Here is a 14,226-nt window from a genome sequence, read left to right on the forward strand (position 1 = left end):
GCTCAAAATAGAATCTAGCTGCGACAGTGCACGTGGCTGCAGGAGGGGCTAGCCATGACAAGTACATACCTAGCATCTCTGACAGGCACACACTTGAGGCAGCTAGCCATTTGCACTGCCGCAGCTACATTCTATTTTTAGCATGCTAGCACAATCAGCACTAGTGTGAATATGTCTCGTCGAGCTAGGTACCACACACCCAGTTTGGAGTAATTGATAAAGGAGGTTGCAGGGAGGATTTAGGGAGGAGGGTTAGACTCTCTGTTTTAGCCATGTTGAGCTTGAGCTGATGGCTAGAGAGCCATGAGGAGATATCAGAGAGACAGGCTGAGATTTTATTTTGAACAGAAGGAGACGAGTAGAGTGGTATATCTGAGAATCATCTGTATAGAGGTTGCAGTTGAATTTGGGTTTGTAGATGAGATCACTCAGAAATAAAATGTAGAGGGAGAAAAGAAAGGGACCAAGGGCAGAGCCCAGATGAACCCCCACAGAAAGTTGGAGGGGGGGATGAGAAGGATCATCTGAAGGACATGCTAGAGAGGTAGGAGGAGAACTACAAGAGGACAGGGTCATAGAAGCCAAGGGGGGACAAGATTTCAAGAACAGCATGGGTGACAGTGTCAAAGCAGCTGACAGCTCAAAACGGATGGGGATGGGGTATTAGTTCTGACTTTGGGCTATGGAAGAGGTCATTAGACACTTCTGTGAGATCATTTTCAGTTAAGTGGGAAGGGATGGAAGCCAGATAGGAGAGGGTCTAGGACAGAACTGGAGGAGAGTCATTCCAGAAAGCAATTTTAAATAGAATGTTCAGTGAATTTTAAGATGAAAGAGAAAAGGGAGATGGGGCAGTAGTTAAAGAGGAAAGTGGGGACAAGGGTGGGTTATTTTAAGATTGGAGAGAATAAAGCATGTTTGTATGGTGAGGGGAAAGAGCCAGAGCAGAGTGGGAGGTTAAGGAGAAAAGTAAGGTAGGGATGAGAGTGAGCACCTGGGAGAGATCAAGAAATGGGATGGGATGGGGTTACTGGGCCAGAGGAATGGGTTAGAGGAGGAGAGCAGATGAGAAATTTCTGCATTTGTAAATGGGGAGAAGGAGAGAGTTGTAGGGGAGGAAAGGAGGAAGGGAAGGTGAGATGAGGGAAAGAGGAAGGTCACATAATATTTTGTCAATTTTCTCTCTGTGCAGAGAGAGAAATGGAAACAGGAAGAGGGGAGAGTTTGAGGAGTGAGTCAAGGATGGTGAAAAGGCAGCTGGGATTGTAGGCATGAGTCAATTAAGTTGGAGAAGTAGCGTTTAGCTATGAAGATGTTAGAATTGAAGAAGAGAATTAATTTCTAATGGAGGAAGTCAGCCTGATCACAGGTTTTCCACCAGAGTTGCTCTGTAGTGCAAGAGCAGGAGGGGAGAAAAGGAATGTTGGGGGTGAGCCAGGGCTCGGTTTGGTAGGGTGGATCTCTTGGGAGAGAGGGACTAAAGACTCCAGGGTGGAGAAGAGCAATGCATGGAGAGAATCAATAACCAAATTGATGGAAGAGAGGACAGGGAGGAGAGGGCTGAGCACATGAGAAGTCATCAGTTCTGATCAATTGGAAGTCACGGAAAGTCCGAGTCACAGGATGTGAGTTGGGAGGTTGCTGGGTGAGGATGAAAGAGACCAGGTGATGGCCAGAGTGAGGGAACTCAGCAACAGAGAGATCAGAGAGAGAGCAGTGCTTGATGAAGACCAAGTCAAGTGAATGGTCCTTCTGGTGAGTGGGAGAATTGAACCAGGGCTGCAGGTCAAATGAAGACATGAGGCTGATGAAACGTGGAGCTAAGGGGTTGGATGGGTCGTCAACATGAAGTCTCCAAGGATGAGTGGGGGAGATTGTGAAGAGAGAAAGAGAGAGAGCCACGAGTCAAAATCAGAGAGGAAGGCTGATTGGGAGGAGTTGTGCAGAGGGAAGATGACAACAACAAGGAGGAGAAGAGGAAAGGCTTTTGGCCTGAGGCATGCTGACTTCTCCCTTGAGAGTCCCTTCCCCTTTTGACAGTATTTGCTTCCTTGAAGGTACTTTCCTTTGCCTTGGAGACCACTCCTTGCTCCCCTGAGAATTTCTGTCCCTGACACTGTGAGCTGTTACTACTTCTCTGAGGGTTCCTGACGCATTCCCTGAAGATGGTGTTATGCCACTTTTTCTAGTCTGCCCTAGTTTGAGTTAGACTCAGAATCAACCACCAATAATGGTTTCTAGAATGCCAGAATCTGTATCCCTGTGCTGCACATCTGTGCAGGAGATGCCAACATCCTGGGTCCTGTGCTCTGTGAGCATTGAGGTGACACAGACAATCCAGAGAGGACATAGATAGGCGGCTATGAAATAGGGACTTAGCCCCCTTCTGCACTAGCTGGTCACCTAGGGCTGGTGCTGGGGGATATATGCTTACACCTCCCAAAAGGAAATGTAGAAGCCACTTCTTAATGCTTGTTATAGAGCCCTCGAAAGCATTGTGCTTGCTTGTGCCCTGTGTAGGGAGAAAACCTCCAACCACTGGCAATAGTGCTTCTGAACCCATCTAACAAGAAGAGCAGAAGATTCCATTAAGTCCATTAGGATCTTGCCATGCAGATCTAATGAACCTGTGCAACACTTAGACCCTAAAGTAATAGGCACCATAGAAAATTCCAAAACAAGCATATCGATAGAAAGCTAGAATTATAGAGCGAGAAATTCTGGACACATCATAAAACAACAAACATAAGGAATACTTTATCACTTTATGATCTGTTCTGGCCCCTCTCCTTCTCCTCCTTGCCCTGTTAGGTGGGCAGATGGGGTATTCTCAGTTCCTCTCTCAGTTCCACCCTGTCCCTCTCCTCATTGCTTCAGGGACAGGCCCCCGCCGCTCATCTTGAGGACCCCATTAGCTAATTTAATATAATTTCTTTGTGTTAGAGACCTTGACAATATAACCACACTAATGGTGTCAGCCCTAGAGTGCCCCACAGAGGAGTGTGCACCAGGTGTTTTTTTCTTTCTTTCTTACGTTCCCCTTACCATTTCACAGCAGCCCCTTCCTCAGACACTTCACACTCGAACTCCACTCTCTCTCCAACCATCACCACCTGGTCCTCCAATGGATGGCTGATCAGGATTGGAGGCTCTGGAAATGAACAAGCCTGTTTTAAACAGGGTCTGGATAATAGAATACAAAGAGTACTAAGATCCCTATAGCTTCATTTGCATCTCGGGGGGGGGGGGGGGGGGAAAGGGACAGGATCTGAGGTAAGACATTTTTCATTCTACAGTAACTAGGGAGCAGTGAACTAATCCCATCCATTCCAAAGCACCCACCAATGCACACCATATGGCAGCATGCAATTTCCTATGCCAGTTCACACCATTATTTTTATCTAGTGACTCCTCTGTTCTTACATTATGGGACAGAGTAAAAATGAGGGATTAATCATTTCTCATTTATACTCTTCATAACCCTAATTCAGAGGTGTTAAAAACCTGACCCATTTGACGTGTTTGTGCAGTCTATGTAACATATTTAGCTTATACACAAGCTAAGCTTTATTTGTAAAGTAAATTTCTAGTCCTCTTTGTTGCAAATACAGTCTTCTAAAAGTGTAAGCGCCCCGCCCCCCCCACTAATCTCATAGGGTGTTAACACTAAAGTCTAAAGATAACACTTGCAGTGTGAGCATTGACTGTTTCATTGTAGATCATTTTTGCAGTTAGTCTGGGGAAGGGGTTGGGACTGTAATTTTATTTTAACAAGCCTGAATTAATGTCAATGCAGAAACAGTTCCAGATAGAAAAGGCTCAAGGTGTGCATCTGGTCCTAACCTGCTATGACCAAAACTGAGCACAATGCTTCGCGAAAATAGCCTAATATCTGATATGTCATAACATTTGTTTTGTCTCCCTTTTATGATGTACTCAGGTGTTATATTAGCTTGTAACTTTCTGCTGCACAGATTATCTGTCTTCATTTAACTGTGAAGAAAAATGCCTTGTTGTTCAGTAAATAACAGACTCTGTTTCTGTTGTTAAGAATGTCCTTTTGTGTGAGATTAACTAGTCTCAGAGTAGAGAAGCAGGATGTAACAATAAATGGTATTAGAGTGGGTCTGCTTCTCTTGCTGGCAGTTACTCACCTTTTACAAATAGCTCTGTGAAGCTTTTCTCCTCATCAACCACACACTGATATGCTGCATCATCAGCTAGGGAGCAGTGATTGATAGTCAGGATCCTCTTATTCCCAACAGCCTCAAAAATATATCTGAAGAAATGCAAACAGAATTTAAGTGTAAGTCTCACCAAGTCTATCCCTTAGAGCCAGCCACCCTGTTCTGATGCATGTGAGAAGGGAGGGAAGACCTGGGTGAGAGGAGTGGGAAGGACTTTGGCCCAGCCACACTGTCCTGGCAAAGGGGAGAGGAAGACTGAGAGTTATCCGCTTCTAGAATGCTAGTAAGAGATGGGGGAACACAGAGAAATATTTAAACCACCAAGAGATAGTTAAGCAAGGTGTGATGGGGTATACAAACCTCACACTGAGCAGCAAGTATCAGAGGGGTAGCTGTGTTAGTCTGAATCTGTAAAAAGCAACAGAGGGTCCTGTGGCACCTTTAAGACTAACAGAAGTATTGGGAACATAAGCTTTCGTGGGTAAGAACCTCACTTCTTCAGATGCAAGTCTGAGCAGCAAGGGGTTAAGGAACCATTCTGAGCTCAGACAGCCCCACCCTGCCACATCTGTAGCAAATAGACCACTTGGAGGAGGAATTAAACAGCAGGGGAGCAGCTCATGTGGTGGCAGACCAAAGAAGCGAGCACACTGGATACTGGTAGCTACACAAGAAAAGAGCTCAGGGAAGGCAGAATCTCTTCCCTAAACAACTGCCAACAGGTCTCAGAGGGAGGGCTTGCTGCAGAGACAGCATGAGAGGGAAGCACTCCCTCTCTTATGAACTCTGGACTTCATTGATCCCCTTTATTTGTGTTTGGACTATCCCAGCAGGGGAAAGCCCTTGGACTGAGCTGGGCCATACCACAGGAGGAGGCCGTTTCTGCCTGAGAGTGAAGAAAGACCTTCCTACATCCTGCTGTCTGGAGGTGCCTGTGGTAAGCAGATGACCCTCATGCTGCCTTATCCCAGATGATGACCTTAAGACACTTGCAGGGAGGTGATAGGAAGTGGCCCAGGGAGGGCTGCCTTAAGAATCCTCAGCTGTCAGATCACTGATAGTCCTCAAAGGGGCCTGGGTTGGAACCTGGTGGAGAGGAAGGGCCCTGGTTCCTCTATTAACAACCCTCTTTCCCCCCCAGTGTGTCACTGGGCAGTGCTCCCCAACCAGCCTTGAGCGAGGGCTGTGTTACAGGGATATTGCCCTTCTTGTTAATGGTTGCTAGAATGCCAGCCAGTACAAGTGTTGTTCTCCCATGTAGCCTCACTATAAGCCTGATTAGTCCCCCACTTATGTCTCAACAGAATTTCAGCACAAAGTCACTTCAGCTGTAGCTGATGTCCTGTTACATCTAAATAGGTCCCATATCACAAGAAGGACAATCTCACTGGATCTTCAATACATTCAGAAACAGCAAGATATAATCTGAGGACTTACTTGCTAAGTGGGCAGATGGCAGTGTTCAATTCCATGTGCAGAGAGTGAGCATGGGGAGAGGGAGGAAAAAGAAACAGTGATGAGAACTGCAAACTGAATATCATTTCACATGTTAACCGGCACTGCACCCACAATGACACACCCATAGTCTTCCTCCATCTTTCCCTTTCCCTTCTGATATTCCCCCTTCTTTCTTTATTGTCTCCCCTTCCTGAAGATGGCTTGGTATCTACAATTGTTCAAGGCCGTAATACTCTCCAGGCTGGATTTCCCAGTCTCTTTTCTAATTTACCTGCCGCTCACTTGGATCTCCTGTCCATTCTTCAGCCATTTCACTTCAGCATCTGGGTTGGCAAGTTCAACCATTAACTTGATCTTCTGTCCTTTGTCCACTTGGTAAGCAGGATCCAGCTTCTGGAGGAATGCTGAGATGAAGAACCGTTACAAAAAGGAGATATTAATAATTTTTCTTTGCCAGGTTTCCTTTCTTTGCAGCCTAATCTGGAGGAAAGGAAGTCAGGAAAGGAGGTTTTTATCACCTTTCCTATTGGTTTATCTTCTTAATCCTTGCTCTGTTCTTTCTATATCTGCCATCACCCCCTTCTACCTTTCTTTCCCAAATGCCTTATGCGTCACCTTCCATCCTTTTCTATGATTCTGTGGCCTGATCTAGACTAGGATGACGTTAGCTAACATGCTAATTAGCATGTTCTAAATCTAGTATAGACAAGGCAGTGTGTAATTTAACCAATTTAGCACATGTTGAGTTAAAGCCTAAATTTCTCACTAGGCTTTCCTTTGATAATGTATTAAAGGCAGTGTGCCTTGTCTACACTAGACTTTTAAAATATTAGCTAACATCCCACTTTTAAATCCTAGTCTAAACAAGACTCATTAGATCACATAAGCCATGGTGTCTGGGGTGTAGCTGAGAAGTCCTTGTTTTCTGAGGAAAATAAAATTGACCACTCCTTTTTAAAGGAACCATTGCTGGCTAAAGCACAGAACAGGGTGTTATCGTAATACAGGGGGAAATCTAGCAAAATGAGGAAGATATGTAATCTCCAAGAGTCATAGTGAGGTAGTTCAGAAGACCTGGTGAAGGTCTTATCTTTAGGAATAGGCATCTCAAGTATAAAAGACCATAGGAAAAGTTGGAAGAACTAGTTAAATCATGTCCCTCTCCCCCATTCACCTGTATCAACTAATGTTGATATTGGAAACACCCATGACCAATAAGATAAGAACAGATATTTTAGGAAGAAATACAGCTCTCCAACCTGTACTTTTCTTCTCCTCCTTTTTTATGCGTTTGAGGCGTTTCAGCATCCCTCGTAGGTCTGTGATACCGTACTGGAAAGCAATTTTCTCATACTCAGAAGGAGGAGCTCTCCGCAGGATGTCCCAGACATCAACATCAGGTTGTGATTCAGTTTTTGGTTCACTTTTGCCAGGGGGGAGTAGAACATTAGAATGACACACTAGAAAGAACTTCAAAAAAAGCCATAAGCTTGGCAAGCTATGCATTGCTTAAGTGAAGCCATTCCTGCATTAGATGTCAGCAGTCTAGCTTTATTATTACAGAAATGCCTAGAGACCCTAAACAAAATCAGGGCCTAAGTATGGTAGATGTTGTACGTATGCATATTAAGAGACAATTCCTGCCCTGAAGCGCTTATAGTCTATCTAGGCAAGACAAAGTATTATCCCCATTTAAAAAATGGGGAACTGAGGCACAGAAATGAGTTTCCTAAGATCACCCGTGAAATCAGTGGCAGAGCCAGGAAATGAGCCCAGATCTTCTGAGACCCAAGCTCGTGTCTATAAGATAGGGACTCACCTCTTATCTCCCAGGATTCTCTCTCTTTATTAAAGTGAGGCCTGGTTCATCTTTAAAAGTGAAGATCAGTTTTGTGATGGGAAGGGTTGTCTATAATCGGTTCTTAGAATTGAAAGACACTTAGATTGGCAGGTTCTGGCTAGCAAAACACTATTTACAATGAGCCACTCAGTTTATGGATTACCCAAAGAGCTGGTGATTATGGGAGAGTTAACTTGTGGTACAGTAGGACCCAAACGGGAAGCAGGCTGACCAGCTGTGTGAAAAACATTATGCTCTTGTCATAGTATATATTATTTGAAGATTGATTAAAAACTTACCGATTTACTGAGCGCAAGAAGCTGCTGGACTCGAGAGCGATGCAGAGAAGCATTTGGAAAAGCATGCAGCATCCCCATGGGCAGGAAAGAGGGCAACATGTGTTAATACAACAGAGCCATCATCATCTCCACCATTAGCAGAAAAAGCCTGCATTTCAGCAGCAGGGAGATGGATATATTGCACTGAAATATACTCAAGAATAAATGCATTTTCTGAAATCAGCCTCATTCCCAAACTCTGTAGAGTTCCATCTTGCAGTTTATATTGCAGATGTAAATACCACAATTTATTTGTGCTACTGGGAGATAGCCTCGTAGGGCAAAGTGAGGCTATTTACGTCATTATCCTCATTCCAAAAATGGACTTTCTGCCTGACTTCTTTCAACGTATTTCTCACAAAAGACAGGGTATGATGAATTCCTCTGAAGGATGAGGGAGGTATGACAAGACATGCAGGCTCCAGAATCCTGGAGGGAAAATCCGGATGTCTTAGAACTCCTTGTAGGTGGAGCTTGTTTCTGATATCACCAGGATCAAGCAGATTCCAGTGCAGCAGAATATACACATGTAATAAGGCTGTGTTCAGTAATGAATCCCAAACCCCGCACCCCAATCACACACAAGCTACGTAGCAGGCAGTGAAGGGAAACTTAGAGAACTCTTTAGTTTTGTTTTCATGTATTTGATATACTGTGAATGTCTACAGAGAAGGAACATCTCCCATTAATCTCCGTGAGGAATGTCACTGCATGAAAGGAGTATGGAGGGTTAGTGGGGTTAGTCTTGGCAGCAGATTTAACGAGGTGCTTCTAATATTCCAGAGTTTTTCTTAGGAAGGTGTTTGTAACAGGATTTCTACTATTATTATAGTGCTGCAATCAAGTATCAGGGTTTCCAGTATCTGTGTCCAACTTGCACTTAAGTCATTCTTAGCTAAAACTTGGCATGTAAAGTCTTATACTTAGAGAATTATTCTTTAAGGTGGTTTAACATCCTCTATTACTGGGATTGACTGGTTGGATCTCAGGCCAGTATTCTGTTACAAATACAGGCCACAGTGGAGATGTTTCCTCATTAGAGCATATCTATATCCTCCAAAAACTCAGCCAGCTCCCTCCCCACTACATATCCCCACTGGTTTTTGCTAGGCAAAATACTATTAAAAATTGTGCCCTACCAACCAAAAAACAGACCATTTACCAGATAGTCTAAGAACTTTCAACATACCAAGCACTCTGGGCTTGCTTGCTCTTGATAATGTGAACAAGCAACATTTATAATACTGTCTAAATACATGTTTCCTAGTTATAAATGTGAGGTCTGCATTGGAGCAATTATGCTCTGTTGAGGAAACAGTGGCTCAAAAATAAGTATAGAATCTTAGAATGTAAAAAATCCCTATTAGGTCAAATCTAGTGTTTCTCTCTCAGCTAACGTGTATGCACTGTCCACCTGAAAGTTTAAGGTAGGATTGTTCATACTTTGTCTAGGTTATTTTTAAATGCAAATAAGTCTTCCACTTTGGAGATTGTTCCCCAACCAAATACATCTCACTGTCAAGATGATTTCTCTAATATTCAACTTAAATTTTCCATTGCTCAGTTTCATCCCATTATTTCTAGTTATACTCAGTTGGAGCACCTGAAACAACTCCTCTCCATTCCTGGTGTTTATATCCCTCTATAATTATAGAGAATTATTTTATCCACCTTAGTCATTGTGTAGCCAAGCTATATATATTTATTGTAATATTGCCTCATTCATGTAAACCATATCATCACCTATGGACTGTACTTCATGCCTATGGGAAGTTGGTAGAGGTGCTTTCTTAAATTATAACTCATTTTAAAAATCTTTGGGGCAAAAGCTATTGGCCAGATTTTCTGCTAGCATAACTGGTCAAAACTCCCCTTGAAGTCAATGGTGCTGCACCTATTTACACGAGCAGAAAATTTGGCCAGTTGTCTCCCTCTCTGTTTTGTACCTGGTCATGTAAACTGATGTTGCATAAATAACTGAAACAAAAATCCCACAGCACTTGTAAGGACTAATGAGATCTTGCTGTGGGTCCTGCAAGACTTACCTTTAAGTAGTTGGTATTGTATATACAATCCAAATATTTAACTGAATAAAAATCATGCAGCAAGAATCCCTAACTGTGTCAAGCCCACCCTAAACCCATGTTTATGTGAACAAAAATGCAAGAGACCTGAATGTTCCCCAAAGTGCAGTCTCAGCCTTGTTTGTAAATATCAAGTGTTTTCTAGCTTTCCAGAGCATGGACTGGCTTGTAAATTGCCACTACATAATAAAAATATTTTACAGCCAAGAATCACCATTTAAATAGTGTAGAATTGAGCACTTAGAAGCAGGAAATTCCTGTTCATGACCCTTCAGAATTCATGTCTCTGTCTCCTCCAGTAAGTTCCCGGCTTCATGTTTCCCCATTTCTAATGCTCCCTGTCACCACTTTAACTTTATTAAAACATTCTCTTAGTTCCAGTAAGGATTTGGAGTATTCACAGAAATAGACTGACCTCTCCCACCCAGCTGGAGTAACACCCTCCCAGGCTAAGCATTTCAGGGAGGGGAGTGCTCTTAATGGGGGGGATAGCTCAGTGGTTTGAGCATTGGCCTGTTAAACCCAGGGTTGTGAGTTCAATCCTTGAGGGGGCCACTTGGGGATCTGGGGCAAAATCAGTACTTGGTCCTGCTAGTGAAGGCAGGGGGCTGGACTCAATGACCTTTCAAGGTCCCTTCCAGTTCTAGGAGATGGGATATCTCCATTAATTATTTATATTATTTAATTTGGTGACTTTGGGCTCCTTAGGTTTCTCCTTCCCTAAAGTCATTCTCCCTGATGTTGAGGGTCTTAGCTGCAGGGATCACTTCATAGGTTGACTGGGCACTTGAGGACATTAAGATGAAGCTCAGTGAACCTGTTGTAAACAGTACAGGCAGCTGATATTTTTTTAAGCGTGTGAGGATATTAAAAATAGTTTTGTATATCCCAGAGATGGTTCCTTCCTATCCTGTTACCCCGGATTGCTTGGACCCTGTCAGCTGTCATCTCTTTCAAGGTCTCTTCACTATCCTGTTTAATAGTACTGTGAAAACTGTTCCTTTCCCCTTCCCCATGACCTCTCTGTGGCCTATGGCACCTGTGTGTCAACACCAGCTAATTAAATTACAGTGGCCAGAAAATACAACTCCTGCACAATATTAAATGAAGTTTTCTCCACGACAGTGAACATGTGCACCATCTGGGCAGAGTAGCACTTGATGATGGGTAAGGTGGAACAAAAGTAGAAGGTGATGGCAGAGGTGTCATTCCTGCATTCTGCCTCCATGCAGCACTTGAGAGTTCAACATGTTTGTTTCTCCGGTTGTGTTTTCAAAGGAGCACATATTCACCCCATAAAGAGGCTTGGTGCCTTTCAGGAATCATTAATGCAATGTAAAAATGCAGTGATAGTTAAAAGCATCATTTCCTGAGTCATGGTTTTTAGTTTAATATTAATGATAACTAACTCACCCAAAGGGTCAAATATCATGAGATTATTGCTGGAGATTACTGGAGATTATTCTCAATTAAAAAAAAATTGTGTCTACTTGATGATCACTAAAATTAACCATGAAAGCAGAAGGAAGGCTCCATTAGAGTTGTTCTTAACTCCTGTACTTCCCTCTTCTCCCAGCTTTAGAGAATAGTACAGAGCAATGTTTCTCAACTTTCCAGACAGGCAAACCTTATTTGAAGTAAAAATGCTTATGACCCCCTTCATTTATTCTAAAATAAGAGTTAAAAATCCATACAACCAGTGGCGTATTAATGATTTTGCCACCCCTAGGCCCTGAAATAATTGCTGCCCCCCGCCCCGCCTCCACTCTTTCCCCACCCCCATTCTAACCCCTGCCCCAACTCTGCCCCCTCCCTGCCCCTATTGGATCCCTTCCCCAAATCCCCACCCCAGTCCCGCCTCTTCCGCCAGCGTGCCGCATTCCCCCTCCTCCTCCCTCCCTCCCTGCCCCGCGAAACAGCTGTTTCGCGGCGCAAGAGCTGGGAGGGAGGTGGGAGAAGCAGGACGCAGCGGCACTCTCACGGAGGAGGTGGAGGCGAGCTGCTACTACACTAGGGGGGCGGGGTCGACCTAAGATACTCAACTTCAGCTACGCAAATAGTGTAGCTGAAGTGGGCGTATCTTAGGTTGACTTACCTGGCTGTGAGGACGACGACAAGTCGACCGCTGCCGCTCCCCCATCGACTCCACTTCTGCTTCTCATGAGCTGGAGTTCCGGAGTTGACGGGAGTGCGTTTGGGCATCGATTTATCGCGTCTAGACGAGATGCAATAAATCGATCCCCAATAGATCAGCGGGTAGTGAAGACCTGTCCATAAATTTGCCGCCCCTGCAAATTTGCCGTCCTAGGCCTAGGCCTTGTCGGCCTAGGCGATAATACGCCGCTGCATACAACTGCTACCAAAACTATTGCATTTGACCTCACAAACTCTGAAGGCTTTGGCCACTCTGAAGTTACTCTGCAATTTTTATTGTCTTTGCTTTAGAATTGTAATAACATTTTCAGTGTCTTGCTTCCCCCCACCCCCCCATGATTGCTTTATCTGACCCCTCTGGAGGTCATCATGACCCACCAGTTGAGAAACAACTGGTATAGAGCTCATGGCTCTGGATAGTTCAATTGCTGTAGTTCCAGCCTCTCCGAGCAGGCTCCACCTATGTAGGAGTGCTGTCTACGATGGCATTATGAGGGCAGAGTCCCTATCTAGTTAGCACAGTAGTATGTGGTATATCTGAAAATAAATTAGGCCCATGAGGCAGAAATTTAAAGACCTCAAGTTCAATCCTGTATTAACAAGAGTTTTGCTACTTGCTTTCTACTGGATCTTAATCGACATAAACACAGTTCCATTCTATTATAAATGGAGCCAAAACATGTGAGCAGAGACTAAGGCTAGAATCAAGAATAGAGAGTGGGCTAAATAGTGCATTGAGGAAAACTTGAAAGAATTAACTACGTATAACTTGGCAAAAAAAAGCAACTCAGGCACACCTGTCAATAATAATTTGAAGATTTTAAATATTGAGGGAGAGGAACAGTGTGTGGTGATCCTAAGGAATATATCTAGTAGCAATGACCTGAAGATGAGCAAAGGAAACTTTAGTTGTAAAGCAAGGGAACATTTTATAATAGTGAGATCTACCAGACTGTGAAATAATTTCCTATGGAAAGTGGTGGAAGCTCCATCACTTGGAATGTTTGAGTGTACTGAACAAAACATTGGAATATATATTCTTCTTCGAGTGCTTGTTAATGTCCATTCCAATCAGGTGTGTGTGTGCCACGTGCATGTCAGCGAAAAGATTTTTCCCTTAGCAGTGTCCGTAGGGTTGGCCTGGGCGCCCCCTGGAGTCGCGCCTTCATGGCACCCAATATAGGACCCTGCCGACCCCCACCCCCTCAGTTCCTTCCACCTAGCTGTCACCAGCAGTAAGAACAACTGTCGCTCTTGCTTTGCAAGCGCTTTTGGTAGCGTCCTCTTCAGTCTTCATTGTTAAATAGTTTGTTGTTGTAGTTGTTGTGATTCTTGGGGGTTCCCCCCTGCCCCCAACAACATTTTCCCCGGTTCTGGGGTATGCCCTGGTCCCCAGGGTTCACACTCTGCAAGGACTGTGGCAAGTTTATGCTCAAGAGTGACCTGCACTCTTCTTGTCTACGGTACCTTGGGGAGAGCCGCCAAAAGGACAAGTGCAGGATCTGAAAGGGTTTTTGCTCTAGAACCCTTAAAGACTGGGATCAAAGACTTAAGAGCCTGCTAATGGAAGCGGCACTCCGGCCGCATTCCAACCCCAGGTCCGCAGAACCCATGCCGAGCCCTTCCGCGACAGTCCGCAGTGCTCCGATGCCAATGGTGTGTGAGCCAGTGCTGAGCAAGGACCCTAAAGTCTCTCAGAACCCCCCACAGCTCCTCCCATAAAAAGCCCTCTTCGTTGTCACACTGTTCTCAGTCCCTGGTGTGTCAAAAGAAGAAAAGGCTGGATAGGGGTCACTCTCCCCCCTAAAGACAAAGGGACCTGCAGCATCGAAGAGCATCTTGAGCCAGGCCACCTCGTCTCTCCAGCCCTCCAGGGTCTCGTTGACTCCTGCCACATCTGGGGTTCAGTTGAGTCCGAACCCTCAACGGTCCCCAGACCGCCAAGGTTATGACCTCCAGCTCCCCTTGACACTGGAGGCTTTCGAGGCAGCCAAGGACCTTATACGCCTCACAGCGCCGTCCTCCCCGCAGAGGAGAGACAAGTTGCCGGTGACTGCACGGCCCCAGTTTCAGTCTAGGGGCAAACCAGCACTGATGGCCCACTGATCCCCATCCCCAGCATACCTCTCCCTGGCATGGCCCACCCATGCAGGGGAGCCGCACCG

At 44.7% G+C, this 14,226-nt stretch overlaps 1 protein-coding gene and 1 long non-coding RNA gene across 2 annotated transcripts in view; one reads left to right on the top strand and one right to left on the bottom strand.

Annotated features, from left to right (window-relative positions):
- The window catches only part of LOC122173621 (uncharacterized), a 133,463-nt gene that overhangs the window by 87,124 nt on the left and 32,113 nt on the right, over positions 1-14,226 (top strand). Inside the window, exon 4 of the long non-coding RNA XR_010601037.1 lies at positions 5,018-5,124. This is a non-coding gene — a long non-coding RNA (uncharacterized LOC122173621). The remainder of the gene's footprint in view (positions 1-5,017; positions 5,125-14,226) is intronic.
- MYBPC3 (myosin binding protein C3) overlaps positions 1-14,226 on the bottom strand; it is a 122,016-nt gene that overhangs the window by 73,052 nt on the left and 34,738 nt on the right. Inside the window, exons 11-16 of the mRNA XM_008162799.4 lie at positions 7,785-7,808; positions 6,905-7,068; positions 5,917-6,049; positions 5,625-5,627; positions 4,155-4,279; positions 3,046-3,151 (exon numbers count right to left, since the gene is read on the bottom strand). Of these exons, the coding sequence (XP_008161021.2) occupies positions 3,046-3,151; positions 4,155-4,279; positions 5,625-5,627; positions 5,917-6,049; positions 6,905-7,068; positions 7,785-7,808 (555 nt within the window). The remainder of the gene's footprint in view (positions 1-3,045; positions 3,152-4,154; positions 4,280-5,624; positions 5,628-5,916; positions 6,050-6,904; positions 7,069-7,784; positions 7,809-14,226) is intronic.

This window comes from Chrysemys picta, chromosome 4, assembly GCF_011386835.1.
Source record: "Chrysemys picta bellii isolate R12L10 chromosome 4, ASM1138683v2, whole genome shotgun sequence".
Classification (NCBI taxonomy): domain Eukaryota; kingdom Metazoa; phylum Chordata; order Testudines; family Emydidae; genus Chrysemys; species Chrysemys picta.